Source organism: Chiloscyllium plagiosum, chromosome 4, assembly GCF_004010195.1.
Source record: "Chiloscyllium plagiosum isolate BGI_BamShark_2017 chromosome 4, ASM401019v2, whole genome shotgun sequence".
NCBI classification, from domain to species: domain Eukaryota; kingdom Metazoa; phylum Chordata; class Chondrichthyes; order Orectolobiformes; family Hemiscylliidae; genus Chiloscyllium; species Chiloscyllium plagiosum.
Window position 1 is genome coordinate 83336400 of NC_057713.1, and position 19108 is coordinate 83355507.

Below are 19108 nucleotides of genomic sequence, written 5' to 3' on the forward strand. Positions count from 1 at the left end.
TCTATAATGTCAGAAGCAACCTGGTTATGAGCTGGATACTCAATGATTTTTCAACAAAAATTCCTCAGAGCAATTGTAGAGATTCTAGAAAACTAGGACTTCTCAAAAAACATTTAATAGCTCAACCACCTAAACTTGGTTGAATGGGAAGTGAGCCAAACCGCTTTTAGAGAGCAAGTCAGGAATGCATTCAGGGCTAAATCAGGCCAAGGTGAACTAATTGAGCAAGAAAGATGTGAACTACTCTTCATCAGGTATAAAATATTTTGTGCTATTTGACTTGCTTTGACAGGCATGCTCTTAAAGAGATCGCAATCTGAGACATATTGTGCAGTTACACATTTAAATTCAGTTTCAGCTTTATTTAAGACGATATGATGTTTAGTAGGAAAAGTAGATTTAAATGAATTATAATTTATTAGATTTGCAAACAGTATGGTTACAGTATTCTCAAATCATTGTGGACATCGAAGTGTCAATTATTGGTATTACTAGTTACTAAGATTTTAAGACTTATTATTATTAGCCTGAACAGTCACTTTTTAAAAAGATATGCATGGTAAGGAACTCATCGGACTTCAGATGCAGAATTACTTTAGCAAAAGTGAAAATATTGATTTGAGGCAAACTTTCCTGATTCAAGTATCCCTAAATACGCCAATATTTATATAAATGAACACATTTTAATTAAGCGAAAGGAAATTGGCTTTTTGAGTCAGGGCATTGAAGTTATAATTATAACTTCTGGGAATCAATTAGGAACAAAGTGAAATTTGAGCTTCACTTGATCTATCTAGCAGAAGTCATTCACTACAATCGAGATATTCCAAAGCGTGAATTTGAAGTTACAAGAGCATTATTGTAAGACTGTCATGTTCACCATGCAATTAATCTTGTTGCTCTCAAATTTCTTAAACCTTGTTTCCATTAAGTGCACTAAATGTCCCAAAGGCAGTCAAGATCCTTTTGAAATAAAATAAACCCTAGGACCAAACTCCCATGTTCTCAGGCAAAAATGTTTCTGAATGTTGATAGATATTCCAAAAAGGTTTAAACAGATGGTGTCCTTGTCAGCTTGAGGCTGAACTGCACGATATTTCACAAAATCTTAAACCATGTACTATATTATTCAGCCTCTGAATCTCAGAAAAAATGAGATAAGCAGCCAAAACTAAAATATTCTCATCCTGACAGATGAGAGGCAATCAATATTGATAAAAGCTGCAATCTCCACTCTCGAAGTATATTGGGTCAAATTTTGATTTTCTGTTCATTAAGCAAAATGTTTGGAAAGGTCCATTTTGTAGGAATGCAGAATTATTATAGAAGCATAACAATAGAGGAGTAGCTCCACCAGCCCTGGGAGCCTGCTCTGCCATTCATTACAATAGCTGTTGACATTCTACCTCAACTTTAGCTTATGCGATTCCCTATTGTGGTTCTGTTCGCCGAGCTGGGAATTTGTGTTCAGACATTTCGTCCCCTGTCTAGGTGACATCCTCAGTGCTTGGGTGCCTCCTGTGAAGCGCTTCTGTGAACTTTCCTCCGGCATTTGTGGTGATTTGAATCTGCCGCTTCCGGTTGTCAGTTCCAGCTGTCCGTTGCAGTGGTCGGTATATTGGGTCCAGGTCTATGTGCTTATTGATGGAATCTGTGGATGAGTGCCATGCCTCTAGGAATTCCCTGGCTGTTCTCTGTTTGGCTTGTCCTATAATAGTAGTGTTGTCCCAGTTGAATTCATGTTGCTTGTCATCTGAGTGTGGCTGTTGGTTTGTGACAACGGAACGAGGACATGCCGCAACCCAAAGGACTAGCCACACTACCATACATCAAGAACATTTCCGAACTGACAGCCAGACTACTGCGACCACTAGGACTCATAACAGCACACAAACCAACAGCCACTCTCAGACAACAACTCACCAGAACGAAGGACCCGATACCCAACATGAGCAAAACCAATGTAGTGTACAAAATCCCATGCAAGGACTGCAAAATGCCAGAGGAAATATCACAGAAGTGCTTCACAGGAGGCTCCCAAGCACTGAGGATGTCACCTCGACAGGGGACGAAACGTCTGCAACACAAATTCCCAGTTCGGCGAACAGAACCACAACAACGAGCACCCGAGCTACAAATCTTCTCAAACCTTATGCCATTCCCATACCGTTCAGAGGATCTTGCAACTACGATAAAACCAGTTTTTTTTTAGAAAAGCATTCACTGCATCTGCAGGAAAAAAACTCAATACTTAATCTGCATTCTTCTTGGAAAGACTGATGGGAATGGACAGGCACTAAACAAACCAATATTTGAAGCAGTTACAATAACAGAGTTGAGAATATTTATGAAATGTTTAGTTTTATATTCACACAAGAAGTGGCTTTCCTCTAAAGAAAATCATGGTTTTAAACTCACCTTCTTCCTCTTTAGTCTCTTTATTGCTTGTAGGGAAACATACAGACACACAAGCATGTAAGACGTTACGATTCCCATCACATCGATTGCTGAGGAATGTATTGAGTGCTTGCGGTGTTTGTTCAAGCAAAACAGCCTGCTCAAGATTCATCAAGTACTGCCTGGAAGCTTCATAATCACATCGCAGTATGTGCTGCATTAATGCTTGTTTCTGTAGAATGGGATAAATTTTTTAAAAATTTGTTACTTTAGGTGACATTGTGCACAACGTACACAATAGTACGTGACCATTCCTGGTAAGAAAGTGTCATGCACATAGCTAAATTCCTCTGGCTCTTCATACAATGTACAAGAGATCTTCCTTTCAACAATATTGCACTAGAAGACTAAGAAAGAAGGGATTCAAAAGTATTTGAATGCATCAGAAATAATATTTTGGTTTCCGTTATTCTCTTATAGAATGTTAGATCACCAGTGAGTTGCCAATCCCAACTGCCAAAGTAGCTTGCTGGGTCACTGCAGAGGGCAGTTGAGAGTCAAGCACACTGACTGGGGAGCTTTTTTGAAAAGCTGAGTCACTGATTTAAAACTTTAAGCAGCGGCAGCATCTCAGAGAGCAGGAGTTTCTGGGAAAGGACGGACTTTTTTCTCCCCTCAGCTATATAAATGAGTGTTTTCTAAACCCGAGATCCTACCCTTGTCAGGCCTCCCACCCATCCACCTCCTCTAACCTTATACACCAGGGACACGTCAGGTAACGTTTGTATTTTACTTCCTGATAAGGGGAACTAGCAAGGAGGGCAATGCAGGGAGAGGAATGTTCCTCCTGTTTGAGGTGAGGGATGCCACTGGTGCCCCATCCATCTGCCGGAAGCGCATCTAACTCTTGCTGCTCCAAGACCACGTCAGGGAACTGGAGCGGGAGCTGGATGAACTTCGGATCATTTGGGAGGCAGAGTCCGTGATAGTTAAGAGTTACATAGAAGTAATTACTTGTAGGCACAAAGAAAGCTGGGTAACTGTTCAAAGAGGGGGAAAAAAAAAGTTAGTCCACAGGGTTGTTCCCCTGAAAAACAGGTATAGTGTTTATGTATATGAGTTTGATCATTGGGGACTCAATAGTTAGAGGGTCTGATAGAAGGTTTGTTGGGAACGAAAGAGACTCATGGTTGGTGTGTTGGCTCCCAGGTGCCAGGGTCCGTGATGTCTCGGATCGTGTCTTTGGAGTCCTGAAGGGAGAGGGTGACCAGCCCCACGTTGCGGTCCACATAGGTACCAATGACATAGGTAGAAAGAGGGATAGGGATGTAAGGCAGGACTTCAGGGAGCTAGGGTGGAAGCTGAGAGCGAGAACAAAGAGTTGTTATCTCTGAAGGCTAAGAATAGGGAGAGATATCAGCTGAATACGGGACTGCAGGGATGGTGCAGGAGGGAGGCTTTCACGTTTATGGATAATTGAGGCGCATTCTGGGGAAGGTGGGCCCTCCATAAACAGGACGGTCTTCATTTGAACCAGAGAGGTACTAATATCCTGGGTGGGAGATTTGCTGGCGCTTTTTGGGTGGGTTTAAACTAGCTCAGCAGGGGGATGGGAACCTGTATTGTAGTTCCAGTGCACAGGAGGATAAGAGTAGGGAGGACATGGACAGGATTTCACGGTCACAGGAGTGTGCTGACAGACTGGTTTGAAGTGTCTATATTTCGATGCGAGGAGTATCCGGAATAAGGTAGGTGAGCTTGCAGCATGGATAGGTACTTGGGACTTCAATGTTGTGGCCATTTCTGAGACATGGATAAAGTAAGATCAGAAATGGATGATGCAAGTTTCAGGGTTTAGGTCTTTCATTAAGATCAGGGAAGGTAGCAAAAGAGGGGGAGATGTGGTTTTGTTAGTCAAGGACGGTGTAACGGTGGCTGAAAGAACTTTTGACGAGGACTCGTCTACTGAGGTAGTATGGGCTGAGGTTAGAAACAGGAGAGGAGAGGTTACACTGCTGGGTGTTTTTTTTAAATAGGACTCCACAAAGTTCCAGGGATGAGGTGGAGGAGAGGATTGGCACACTGGATCTGGTACTTGGTAATGAACCAGGCCAGGTGTTTGATTTAGTAGTAAGTAAGCACTTGAGAGACTGACCATAAGTTGGTTATGTTTAGTTTAGCTGAAACGGATAGGTACGTTTCACAGGGCAAGAGGTATAGATGGTGAAAGGACAATTATAATGCAATTAAGCAGGACAAAGGAGGCTTGGAATGGGGCAGCAAAATGCAGAGGATGGGGACAATCGAAATGTGGAGCTGGCTTAAGGAACAGATATTGCATGTCTTTGATAGATACGTCCCCGTCAGGCAGGGAGGAAGTGATAAGGTAAGGGAACATGGTTGACTAAAGTGGGAGAGGGAGGCTTATGTGACGTTGAGTCGAGATGGTTCAGGTGAGGTGATGGAGAGTTACAGATTAGCTGGGAAGGATTTAAAGAAAGAGTTAAGAGAAGCAAGGAGGGGACATGAGCAGTCTTTAGCAGGTAGAATAAAGGAGAACCCTAAAGCTTTCTATAGACATGTGAAGAATAAAAAGGATGACTAAGGTAGGGACTGTCAAAGACAGAAGCGGGAAGTTGTGTGTGGACCCTATGGAGATCAGAGAGGTGCTAAATGAATATTTCTCATCTGTTTTCGCCCAGGAAAAGGAGACTATTGTAGAGCAGAAGAATGAGATATGGGCTATTCGATTTGAAAAGGTGGTTAGTAAGGAAGAGGTGTTATTTACTTTCACACCTGCCAGAATTGATAAGTCCCCTGGACTCGGTCGAGAATTTTCTGGGAAGCTAGGGAGGAGATGGTGGAGCCTTTGGCCTTGGTCTTTTGAGTTGTCATTGTCTACAGGTTTAATACCAGAGGACTGGAGGATTGCAAATGTTGTGCCCTTGTTCAAGAAGGGCCGTAGAGATGACCCAGGTAATTATAGACCAGTGAGCCTTATGTCTGTTGTAGGAAAAGTTTTGGAAAGGATTATAAAGAGATTGGATTTATAATTATTTCGCAAGCAACAATTTGATTGTAAATAGTCAACATGGATTCATCAAGGGCAGATCTTGTCACACAAACCTCATTAGATTTTTTGAGAAGGTGACCAAGCATGTGGATGAGGGTAGGGCAGTTGACGTGGTGTACATGGACTTCAGTAAAGCATTTGATAAGATTCCACATGGTGAGCTATTGCAGAAAATGTGGAGGCATGGGACTGAAGTTTGGATTAGAAACTGGCTTTCTGTAAGGCAACGAGTGGTGGTTGATGGAAAATATTCAGCCTGAAGTCCGGTTACTAGTGGTGTGCCACAAGGATCTGTTTTGGGACCATTGCCGTTTGTCATTTTTGTTTAAATGACTTGGATGGGCATAGGTGGATGGGTTAGTAAGCTTGCAGATGACTAACTAAAGTCAGTGGAGGGGTGGACAGTATGGAATAATGTTGCAGGCTGCAGGGAGACTTGGATAAACTGCAGAATTGGGCTGAAAGATGGCAATTGGAGTTCAATGCAGATAAGTGTGAGGTGATTCACTTTGGGAATAACAGGAAGACAATATACTAGGTCAATGAAAAGATTCTTGGTAGTATGGATATGCAAAGGGATCTTGATGTCCATGTACATAGATCCCTAAAAGTTGCCACCCAAAGTTGATAATGCTGCGAAGAAAGCATACACTGTTAGGTTTTATTGGTAGAGGGATTGAGTTCTGGAGCCATGATGTCATGCCGCAACTGTACAAAATGCTAGTGCGGCCTCACATGGAGTACTGTGTACAGTTCTGGTTGCCCCATTACAGGAAGGATGTGGAAGCATTGGAAAAGGTGCAAAGGAGATTTACCAGGATGTTGCCTGGCCTGGAGCGAAGGTGTTAGGAGGAAAGGTTGAGGCACTTGGGTCTGTTCTTATCAGAGAGAAGGCGGCTAAGAAGGGATTTAATAGAGAGACACAAGATAATCAAAGGATTAGACAGGGTGGACAGTGAGTCTTTTTCAGGGGATGATGACAACTGCTTGTAAGAGGGGCCTTAGCTGCTAGTTGAGGGATGATAGATTTAAGACAGATGTCAGAGGTAGGTTCTTTATTCAGAGTGGTAAGGGCGTGGAATGCCCTGCCTGTCAATGTAGTTAACTCAGCCACATTAGGGGCATTTAAACAGTCCTTGGATAAGCACATGGATGATGGCATAGCGTAGGGGGATGAGCTTAGATTAGTTCACAGGTCAGCGCAGCATCAATGGCCAAAGGACCTGTTCTGCGCAGTACTGTTCCATGTCCTATCCAGAAATGGATAGGTTTTACAACAATACAAGTTTGGTTTATGGTCACCATTACCAAGACTAGCTTTCAATTTCAAATGTTACCAGTTACCATGGTGAGATTTGAACTCATTCTCAGAGCCTGGGTATCCAAATTGCTAGTTGTGACATGGTAGTTTAGTGACAATCTCCCCTTAAACATGAACCTCCCTGAGTGCAATACTGTAACATCATTCCCAAAGAAGATGAAAATAAAACAACAACAGGATAAAAAGCTTAATTTATCTCACATTTTAAAACAGATGAACTTTGTAATAAGATATAAAAGTAAACATCTTGACATTTAATGAAAATATTCCACTAATGAGTTACTCTAAGATGTTTATTGAAATGGCTTTGACAAAATTAACAGTTCCACAAATCAATTTTATTTAAGAGACACCTCCCTGGATGATGACCGCTTCAGTACAAGACAAGCACTCTTACATGGCTAACATCACATACAAACATATGAAATAAGAACAAAAGTAGATCATTCAGCCCCATGAGCCTGATTCACCATTCAACAAGACCATGACTGGTTCAAACTCCACAGTCCCATCTATCTCCAATTATCCTGGATTCCCCTGCCTTACTATAACACATCCAACTCTAAACTATTACAGGAGATGCCAGATTTCTGAGCATTCAACTTATGAATGCAATCCCAAGTGCATCAATATTAATTTTAAAGATCCAACAAACAAACATTTTCTTGTACTTGCAACACTTTGTACATGACAGACATCAAATTAAGTTGCCTATAGTTTCCTCTATTAAATATAATCTGCTCTGATCAGTTTCAAAATGTGCGGCTCTAAGAAGCTATCCAGACAGCATTCTACAAACTCAATTACCAATCTTAATTTTATGTACTCAATCTACGTGTGACTCCAGTAATTGCCCACAGGTTATAACCTTAATTCAGGGTCCAGCTCCTCATACTGTGAAAACACCAGTTTAGTTCTAGTTTAGGAGTGGCACAGCGGTTAGCATTGCTGCCTCACAGCACTAGGCCCAGGTTCAATTCCAACCTCAGGCGACTGTCTGTGTGGAGTGGCACATTCTCCCCGTGTCTGTGTGGGTTTCCTCCGGGTGCTCTAGTTTCCTCCCACAGTCCAAAGATGTGCAAGTCAGGAGAATTGATCATGCTAAATTGCCCATAGCGATAGGTGCATTAGTCAGAGGAAAATGGGTCTGGGTGGGTTACTCTTCAGAGGGTCGGTGTGGAGTGGTTGAGCCGAAGGGCCTGTTTCCACACTGTAGGGAATCGAATCTAATCTAATCTAAACTATATCATTGGTATTACACAGATCATTACAACTAGATCCACCCCCTCACACTGCAAGGTCCTTTCCAAGCCTGAGCAGAATGTCTCAATCCCTTGCACTGGCAAGCATCATCACTGCCTGGACTCTTGCTCTTTATAGTGGAAAACAATATCAATGCCCCTCATTAAATTAGCACCAACTGCTGGTACGTTCGCAGCTGCTCTCCCCACTTGACTGGATTCCCCAATCAATTTCGAGATCCATTGTGGAGTTCTCAGTTTCATCCAAGCCTTGTTAAAGTGACAATCTTGCCCAAAGGGCCCCGTTATCTGTCTCACTTAGCTACAATATCCTGTCTTCAACCAATTCAGGAGACCCTATAATTTTGTGGTGCAGCTGTCTCCCGCTATAAAGCATTCAGGTAATCTTCTTCATTCCTGATGCATTGCAGTGTCTATAGTTTAGCTTCCAGCTTTCAAAATCTGAGCTCAAGTTGCTCAAACTTTGCTCATCAGACTTGTTAGCCCTGAATCACAAGGGTATCCAGGAGCTTCTACATGTTGCAGCCATGACATATCACCTGAAATATCACCACTGACTAGTTTTAATCATTATTCACATGTCTTCTTTCATATATTTTCTTAACATTACCATCATTTTACACTCAAAGTTACAAGCTGGAAATGGAAAAGACCTTAATACTTTCCCTGTACTAGAGTGTATACAAATTCTAATTCATTAAGGTGAATGTTTTAAGTGCCAATTATCAGTGTTCATCTTAAAATTCAGAAGTTTTATAATTTGAGTTTTAATGCAGCATGATACTTAAGGCAATTTGCTGGAATTATGAGGGAAAATACTATTTCAAAACAAAACATTCCTCTAAAGGCCTCAGATGACTTTTTTTTAAAAAGTGGTTTCTAAACTGGAAGAAACTTCCTGCAATTATATTTATTAGAAATAATCCAACACTCTGCAAACTAGTCTTCTACCTCCAAACTAGAACTCAAGCAAAACTCTGGCATTACATGCATCTTAACTCTGACCAAATCACATTCATTTGTCCTCTGTACACTGACAAATATGAACTCCACATCCAGCAACAGCCGTAGTTAAAAATTCTCATTCCAACTTTCAAAATTCCTTGATGACCTCCTCTCTTACCAGCACTACAATTTGCTGGTTCTAGTTCTGGACTCTTGCACATAGTCATTTTTTTTTCCCCAAAATCACTTCATCAACTTTTGGGTGCCTATGCCTAGAACTGCAGTCTCCTCCTTTACTTGGCTTTAACCTTTAAATCGATCTTTAAAACCTTTTTTTTCATTCAAACACTTGCTTACTTGTCAAACTAATTCTGGAGGTTTCAGTGTCAAATTTTAAATAAAACCCTCAGCACCCAGTCACTGTGGAGCAGGTGACTGATATTATATTTACAGCCCCAAGTTTTGGTCTCCACCATAAATGAAAACATTTTTTCCACATCTACCACATCAACACCCTACATAAATTTGAAGACTTCAATGTTCCAGTTGTGTCTTTTCCAGAGAAAAGGGTCTCATTCTGTTGAGCCTTTCTTAACAGTTATACTCTCTCAGTACTGATATCAAACTTCATAAACTCTCTTTGCATATTTCCATTTCTCTCGATCAAAACCATACATAATGCTCCAAGCCTGGACTCTCAAAGGTCGTATACAAATGTACATCAATTCTATTCCATTAGAAATGAGACCTGCATTCCCACCCACCATACCACAACCCCTATCCTAATCAAATGCTTTGGTTTGTCGTGCTCAGCTTTAAAGCTGCAAATCCAAAGTAGGATCATCACATGCTACTGGTACAGTAAAATCTCACTGCTAAATTCAGACAAAACTTAGATCAATTCAAATTAAATTGAAGCTTACAATTTGAATGCAGATCCTGTTTTAAATGTTCATCTCAATTCACACTGATAATTCCTATAGAAAGTGGAATATTTTGCCAGAGTAACTTCCATAAAACAATACCTAAAAATAACTTATTAACAATACGTTCACTGTTTACTGATTGCGGTTGTACGTAGGAGCTGATTGTTAGTGACTTATGGCTATTGCTGTCGTTCATCACTCTTGTCAAAAGCTAAACGAGGGTGTTGGGATAGTATAGAAAATTCTGCAACTTATAGCAGGTGGGCATCTGAAAATTTAGATCCAATTATGTCCATGGTAGACCTGCTTCTGGCAGATACATATATAGCAATAAATCCCAAAACGTTTATAATACAGATGTGAATATTTAAATTTTATTATGCTCATTACTCTGATCAACATACCTCTACAGCCATTACAATAACAGCTGCTTTTTTCTTAATGGATGAATTTGCAGGAAGATTTGTCAAAGAATGGATCCCCATTCCAAGGCTAGTAATTGGTGGAAGGTCTAACCAGTCAGGATCACGGATTCCACCCATACAATCTTTAGCCATGGGGTATATAGTGCCATTTCCATCCCTGAGGATGATTGGAGATTCCTGAAGATCCAAGAATATGCAGTCAGAAAAATATACGCTAAACTTAAGATCTACACAAATTTCATAGCTAACTCAGATTGTGCCCACATTTCAAACAAAAAATAGCTCTAAAATATACATAGATTGTAAATTTGAAGTAAAATCTTTTACATCGTATTAGGTAGGTTAGCTTGACCAGACTGATTTACAGTTTAATCTTACCACCTATATGAAATCAAGCAGACTCTTCAAACATCTTTGGTCAGCAAATTTTAGCTGAACTTGAGAGAGTATGGCAATGATTGGGACAACAAAACAATTTCATGAACAAGAAATAGGGTGTTAAATATCTGAAATTATCTTTTAAACATACAAATACTGGTCAAAAATTAAAAATCTCTTCACTAAATTTTGATCCCATTTTTCGGAATAATTTGTAATTGGCAATGTTGACAATCAATGTGCCATTCAATGTCATCACATTAGCTATCTTTGGATACTCGATGGCTTTAAGTAGGCTTCAAATGCAAACCTTAACACTAAAATTACATATTTCATCCCAATTTGAACCAGCATGAGGTGCAGGAGAAAATTAATTAAAAGAGATATTTGATTATCATAAAATATTCGAGTCCTACTGCATATGGTCAATAGGAACACGCACAGTCAGTTTTTGAACTTTCAGCCTCTACATGTGAATGAGAAGATATGTTGGATGCAAACATTTGCAAAGGCTGAATATGAGAGGCACACCATGACAGCACTGGAAGTTGGTAACAAAAACAGAACATAAATGCAGAAGGGGATGGACATGGGAGGTTTTAACTGTGGAAGGAAACAAGCTTTATGATGGACAGCATACAGAGTCAGAAACTTAGTCTGGGTCAACTAGAACCCAGCTGTTGAGAACAATCTGGTTCAGTCTTATACAGTAGCCAAGGACTGAGGTGGAATCTCAGTGGTGGGGCCAAAGGAAAAAGTCTTGGGTTCTCCCAATGTTTAAATTAAGGAAACTGCACCTTTCCCAAAACTAAATGTGCAATCAATCTCTAACAGAGGTGTCGAGATGACATTGGTGATGTCGAACTGGGTGTTATCACTTAGAATGGTTCAAAAGGCAGCTTGTGGAAGAGGAATCTAACTACCTTCACCCTTTCAATAATCATATGCAAAATCAAACAAAGTAACACATGCTCTGTAGATACTTTGGGCCAGATGCACAGCATCTGATAAAGGCTTTTGCCCAAAACATTGATTCTCCTGCTCCTTGGATGCTGCCTGACCTGCTGTGCTTTTCCAGAATTACTCTTGACTCTAATCTCCAGCATCTGCAGTCCATACTTTCGCCCAGATGCATAGCACATTTGGACAGATCATCTTCAAAATCAAACGACTTGCTGACAGTTTCAAAGCGTTGTCAGAGATATCTACATAATTGGTTCATGGATTTCTATTGTACAAGTAGATTATTTAAGTAGGTTTATCCAGGAATACTAGTCAACAGGGATGAACATTTTGATTGAAACAATCACCTAAATTACTTAAAGATTTAATAAGATTTAGCAACATCTCAACAAACTTGTAAATGTTGCCTATTGTTCCATCTAGATTAGCCATACAAACTTACAATTGTGGTGTTAATGGATTTGTAGATAGGTGAGTGAACACAGGAATATAAACTTGTTGAATTGTCCAATAAAATTAATATAGCTCTACCAAAACTAACTTGTAAACTATTCTGCAGTATGTGGTTAATTCCAAACAGCCCCATGCATTTCTACCACGTTCCCTGCCCAAGAAAGAAATATGATGGAATATTTCCCACTTGCCTGGATGAGTACAGCACTACTCACACGTGAAAATCAACATCATCTTGGACAAAACAATACTTGACTGGCACCCCATCCACAACCTTACCATTCACATCCTCCACCAGGAGCATAATAGGGCTGTAGTGTGTCCATTTAGAAAATGAATTGTAGAAAATCACAAAAACTTCACCAACAGCACCTCCCAAACTTGCATCTCGAGTTACCCTTATTGCAATGTACCCCATACACAGGTCATTCAAAGCACTGCTGTGCATGTTCCACTTTACACCAAGTCACATTTACCTGCCATTTTATGCAAGTTAAGCATTTTGGATCTTGATTAATTAATTACATTTATGTTAAAATTTCCACTCCTATTTTCAAAATACTCCAAAGTCTTACCCATCATTGCTCTAATCTCTGTCAACCCCACAATTGACAGGTGCACTCATTTATTTTTGGTTTCTTGAGTATCAGTAATTGTAAAGTTACTCCATAATTTGTGGCCATGCCTTCAGCTGCCTAATACAGAAGCTCTAGAATTTCCTTCCTGTATCTGTCAGAATTTTTACAGCATATAAAAGGGCCCTTCAGCACATTGTGTCTGTGCCATTCATCAAACATCTGTATATTCTAATCCCTTTTTAGAGTACATGGCGCATAACCTTTTATATAATGGCATTTCATATACTCATCTCGATAGTTTTTAATGTCGAGAGTTCTTGCTTCCACCATCTGCTTAGGCAACGGGTTCCAAATCTCAACTTCCATGTGAAAAGGTTTTCCTTCAAATGCCCTCTAAATCCCTGCTTTATACCGTTAAAAGACAGACTTTTTCACTTAATAGAGTCAATAGGCATGTCCCTGCTTGTTGACTCTAAGTGAAAAAGCCTATCTACACCCATAAGTGTTCAAAGTTTGAGAGAAGATTTGTAGCTGCTCGTTGTTGTGGTTCTGTTCGCCGAGCTGGAAATTTGTGTTGCAGATGTTTCGTCCCCTGTCGAGGTGACATCCTCAGTACTTGGGAACCTCCTGTGAAGCGCTTCTGTGATGTTTTCTCCGGCATTTATAGTTGTTTGACTCTGCCGCCTCCGGTTGTCAGTTCCAGCTGCAGTGGCCGGTATATTGGGTCCAGGTCGATGTGCTTATTGATTGGATGAGTGCCATGCATCTAGGAATTCTCTGGCTGTTCTCTGTTTGGTTTGTCCTTTAATAATACACCCCTCTGAACTTTGTACACCTCATCTAGGTTTAGCCTTGGCCTGCTCTGCTCTGCTCTGCTCAAAGCAAAATAACCCTAATCTCTCGAGTGTCTTCATAGTTGAATCCCTCTAGCCCAATCAACATCCTGGTGAATCTCTTCTGCACCTTCTCTAATGTAATTACATCCTTCCTATACTGTGGTGACCAGAACAGCACATAATACTCCAGCTGTGACCAAACAGCTCATCATAACTTCCTTACTCTTGTATTTAATAGCAACTAATAAAGCCAAGTATCACATGCCTTCTAAACTACCACAATTCCTTCTTCTGCTGCAGTCAAGGATCCAAGGACATGCACATCAAGGTTCCTTTGACCTTCCGTACCACCTAGGGTCCTACGATTCAACATATACTGCCTTGTCTTGTTAGTCCTCCCAAAATGCATCACCTCTCACTTTTCAGGTTTAAATTCCATTTGCCACTGCTCAACCCATCTGGCTAGCTCACCTATAATGTTCTAAGGCTTTCCCCTCACTATTTACCACACCACCAATTCTCATGTCATCTGTGAACTTGCAGATCATACCTCCTACATTTCTGTCTAGATCATTAATGTACATTACAAACAGCAAGTGACCCAACACTAAATTCTGTGGTCTGGGATTGGACATAGACCTCCAGACACAAAAATACCCTTTGACTGTCACACTTTACTTCTTGCCACAAAACCAACTTTGGATTCAATTTGCAAATTGCCAGAGACCCCATAGTTCATAACTTAACCAGGCTGCCGTGCTCGACCTCACAGATGGCTTGTTCGTCCAGGAACAACTACCACCATGATCATGCGATTAGATTAGGATGTAAAAAAAAAGAAATTTACAATAATACATACCTGCCCAGCTGTATAAATTGCCACACTCCGCTCATTCTGGCCAAGAAAAGAAACACTGTTTGTAGGGAAGTTATGTTCCTGTTCGGCCTTTCCTGTAGCTAGGTCAAAGATACAGTAACGGACCCAGCTACCTGTCTTCAGTACAGTATGAACACCTGTTAGTATAGTTATAATAAACATTACTACATTAGGTAATCATCTATTAAACAAAATAATAGATTCAAATTACAGGTTGGAGCTTATGTTTTTCTTGTATTTTAATGACAAACTTCAATTATTCACCAAGAAACAAATTTTCAAACAATTGGCCAAGTCATTCTAGAAGCTTGCACATAATGTATATGGCTGTTCCAGCCAGGCATTGGAAGGCATTTCAAACCTGTGGGAGAAACCACTTTTTTTGGAGAGAAGAGTCATAGAGACGTACAGCATGGAAACAGACCCTTCGGGTCCAACCTGTCCATGCCAACCAGATATCCCAACCCAATCTAGTCCCACCTGCCAACACCCGGCCCATATCCCTCCAAACCCTTCCTGTTCATATACCCATCCAAATGCTTCTTAAATGTTGCAATTGTACCAGCCGCCACCACTTCCTCTGGCAGCTCAATCCATACACGTACCACCCTCTGTGTGAAAATGTTGCCCCTTAGGTCTCTTTTACATCTTTCTCCTCTCACCCTAAACCTATGCCCTCTAGTTCTGGACTCCCCGACCCCAGGGAAAAGACTTTGTCTGCTGGGAAACATACAAACCATTCTGGAAAAATGCAGGAATAAGTTTAGGTATAATGCCATTTCTGGTAGAATTATCAAAATTCTCCACAAGCCTATGATACCAGAGCTTTTGTCATGTCTTTCAAGTAGTCAAATGTCATATTTCAATGTACACACTGCATGTTGTTAGCTTCTTCAAATTTAGAAGATAAAACAGGTCAAGAAAATATCAGTTCTCATTCATGAAGGTTTGCTCATAGGGATGACGAAGCAAGAGTATTTCATAGAGTCATAGAGATGTACAGCACGGAAACAGACCCTTCGGTCCAACTCATTCTTGCCAACTAGATATCCCACTCCAATCTAGTCCCACCTGTCAGCATCCGGCCCATATCCCTCCAAACCCTTCCTGTTCATATTCCCATCCAGATGCCTTTTAAATGTTGCAATTGTACGAGCACCACTACTTCCTCTGTTAGCCCATTCCACCCACGCACCACCCTCTGCGTGGAACAGCTGGCCCTTAGGGCTCTTTTATATCTTTCCCCTCTCACTCTAAACCTATGCCCTCTAGTTCTGGACTCCCCCAACCCAAGGAAAGACCTTGTCTATGTACCCTATCTATGCCCCTCATGATTTTATAAACCTCTGAGCTCACCCCTCAGCCTCCAACACGCAAGGGAAAACAGCCCCAGCCTATTCAGCCTCTCAATATAGCTCAAATCCTCCAAACCTGGCAACATCCTTGTAAATCTTTTCTGAACCCTTTCAAGTTTCACAACAATAGGAAGGAGACCAGAATTGCACGCAATACTCCAAAAGTGGCCTAACCAAGGTCCTGCACAGCCGCAACATGACCTCCCAACTCCTGTACTTAATACTCTGATCAATACAGGAAAGCATACCAAACATCTTCTTCACTATCATATCCACCTGCAACTCTACTTTCAAGGAGCTATGAACCGGCACTCCAAGATTTCTTTGTTCAGCAACACTACCTAGGGCCTTACCATTAAGCGTATAAGTCCTGCTAAGATATGCCTTTTCAAAATGCAGCACCTCGCATTTATCTAAACTCCATCTGCCACTCCTCAACCCTTTGGCCCATCTGATCAAGATCCCGTTGTAATCTGAGGCAACTTTCTTCACTGTCCACTACACCTCCAATTTTGGTGTCATCTGAAAACTTACTAACTGTACCTCTTATGCTCACGTCCAAGTCATTTATATAAATGATGAAAAGTAGTGGACCCAGCACTGATCGTTGTGGGACTCCATTGGTCACAGGCCTCCCGTCTGAAAAACAACCCTCCACCACCCTCTGTCTTCTACCTTTGAGCCAGTTCCATATCCAAGTGGCTAGTTCTCCCTGTATTCCATGAGATTTAACTTTGCTAACCAGTCTCCCATGGGGAACCTTGTCGAAAGCTTTATTGAAGTTCATATAGATCACATCTACCACTCTGCCCTCAATCTTCTTTGTTACCTCTTCAAAAAACTGAATCAAGTTTGTGAGACATGATTTTCCACGTACAGTCATGTTAACTATCCCTAATCAGTCCTTGCCTTTCCATGTACATGTACATCCTGTCCCTCAGGATTCCCTCCAATAGCTTGCCCACCACCGACATCAGGCTCACTGGTCTATAGTTCCCTGGCTTGTCCTTACCACCTTTCTTATCTTAGTATCCTAAACTTTACTGAAAGATCACTGCTGATCGGGGCTTAAATGTTGATCTACCTAGTCTCTCCAGCTCAGTACTATTACATATGTTTTCTCGCTAAGCCAATCTTGTGGAAGAGGAGATTTGATAGAAGATTCCAAAATCACATAGGCCAAAGAGATAATGAGGGATGTTACACTGACAGAAAGATCAACAACCAGAGATCATCGATCTTTGTGAACCGCACACAAATCAAAGGCAACATAAAAAGTATTTTATTAAAATGTGTGGTTAGGATCTGGAAGGCACTGCACGAGAACGTGGTGGAGGCACACTCAGTCAAACCTTTTAAAATAAACTTAGATAATCATCTGAAAAGAAATTTGCTGCAAAATAAGGTACAGGAAAGGGATGGACAAACAGAGGGGGAAGAAAGACCGAGTTTGTTTTGCAGAGAGCTGACACAGACATGATGGCCTCATTCTACATTGTAACCACTTTATGATAGGTTAAACATTATGCAATTCAAAGCACATTTTTAATGAATTGTGAAATGTTTAATTGTCATTAATTGCAAAGTGTCTAATCCTTCTAGAACAATTATATTAACCACATTCTTTTAGATCTTGCATGCTTAATACAGAATTTGTCCCACTATCACGAGAATAATATTAAGAATAGAACTATTGAAATCGCACAAATAGCATTAGCAAATGATTATGAGTTGAAGTTATTGGATTTGTAGATTGCAACATAGTAATAACATACTTGAACTTGTGCCTCACATACTTATAAACAACAGTGAAAGCTTTTCACTACTGCAGAAAAACCATAGACATAATCAATAGATTTACAGAGAACAAAGATGTACTTACCCTTGGAATCCACATTCACTGCAAGGATTTCTGCTTTGTCTGGAATAGTAAGCTTTTTAGGGGTGCGCTGGAAACAGTCTGGAATTTTTGGTGTCCCGCCTGTTTTCACCACCTGAGTTAACAGTAAGAAGGAAGAAGAAATGATTGAATCAATATATTGAGAGAAGCACCACTACAGTTTGATTCCAATAACTTCACTATGACAACATAAAATAATAATTTCACGTGCACACTTTACAACCTTATTTTTTCCACTCCACAAAATACCGCACAATTCTGCAAGATATGTCTATCAATATAACAGAAGAAAGAATAAGTAGACAGTGTTGGTTACCCTGAAGATGCCCGGAGAAAATACAAGCAATACCAGCATGAAACGAGTGAGTACTGCGGTGGAAGAAGAGGTGAGCCAAAGATATAGTAGCAGTGAGATTCAAGGAAAGAGGAAAGAAGTGACAGGGTAAAAGATGGAGGTAAGTAAATAAAACATATGGGGAGCCAAGAGGATGAACAGTTTGACAGGTACTTAAAGTGCAGAAGATTATAATATTTGCCAGATTAAGCAGACAAGAGATTTAAGGAGTAGTAACAAGGATAACGATACAGTCGAGTGGGAAGAAGAAAGCTTTACATCCATAGATCCATTTCACCTGAGGACTGGATTTGGTTCTACCCCTCGTCTGCAATGCTACAGAAAATCAGCTAGTTTGAAATGACATTAAAACTTACCCAAAGATAATGTAAGATGGCTAATATAATATTTGGTATAAATCCAGAGGCCAGATTGTGTAATTACAGTGCAAACTTAAGAGTCACAATGCAACAAAAAAACTGAAGTGTGAAAGGAATAACAACGTGCCGAATGAATGCCATGTGATGCATATTTAACTTTTATGGTAGAGGTAAGTTTTATAAATAGAAGATTCAAAACGTTGAATGACAGCAAGTTATTAAATACACAAAGAATACTGCAGGAAGGCTTTATTCAAGCTCATTAAGCAGCAGCACAGGTTGTCAGGAGATTGCCTTTCAGAGGACAAAAATGAAAGATTAGCTCAGTTTTCAAAACATATGTAGACGAGAATAATTGGAAAGCTGCAAAGAGGTGCATGAAGAATTGTTAGCAGAGACTGCTTTTCAAAGAGACAAGATAGTCAAATCACTGGGATCCAGATATTCACACTTCAAGACCTCAGAGAAATTAGAAAGGAGTAGCAGATGCATAATCTGTTCTTCACAAGTCTATGGAAAAGGAAACCTTGGTCAGAGTACTGAACAGTGGCAATATAACTTTTATTTTTAAAAAAGAGTGGTGTGAGGCTAGATTAACAGAAAATTACACATTTCAGTGGTTGAGAAACTGCTGACATGCACAACATGGAACAGCTATTGAAGCACCTGGCATTACAACTGATTATTAGGATTGTTCAAAATGGA

General features: G+C 40.5%; 1 protein-coding gene across 7 annotated transcripts in view; it reads right to left on the minus strand.

Moving 5' to 3' along the window:
* The window catches only part of ubr5 (ubiquitin protein ligase E3 component n-recognin 5), a 169365-nt gene that overhangs the window by 74403 nt on the left and 75854 nt on the right, over nucleotides 1–19108 (minus strand). For all 7 annotated transcript variants that reach the window (XM_043688521.1, XM_043688517.1, XM_043688519.1 and 4 more), the window contains 4 exons: nucleotides 17672–17783; nucleotides 14417–14571; nucleotides 10329–10526; nucleotides 2419–2629 (listed from right to left, as the gene is read on the minus strand). In XM_043688521.1, the coding sequence (XP_043544456.1) occupies nucleotides 2419–2629; nucleotides 10329–10526; nucleotides 14417–14571; nucleotides 17672–17783 (676 nt within the window). The remainder of the gene's footprint in view (nucleotides 1–2418; nucleotides 2630–10328; nucleotides 10527–14416; nucleotides 14572–17671; nucleotides 17784–19108) is intronic.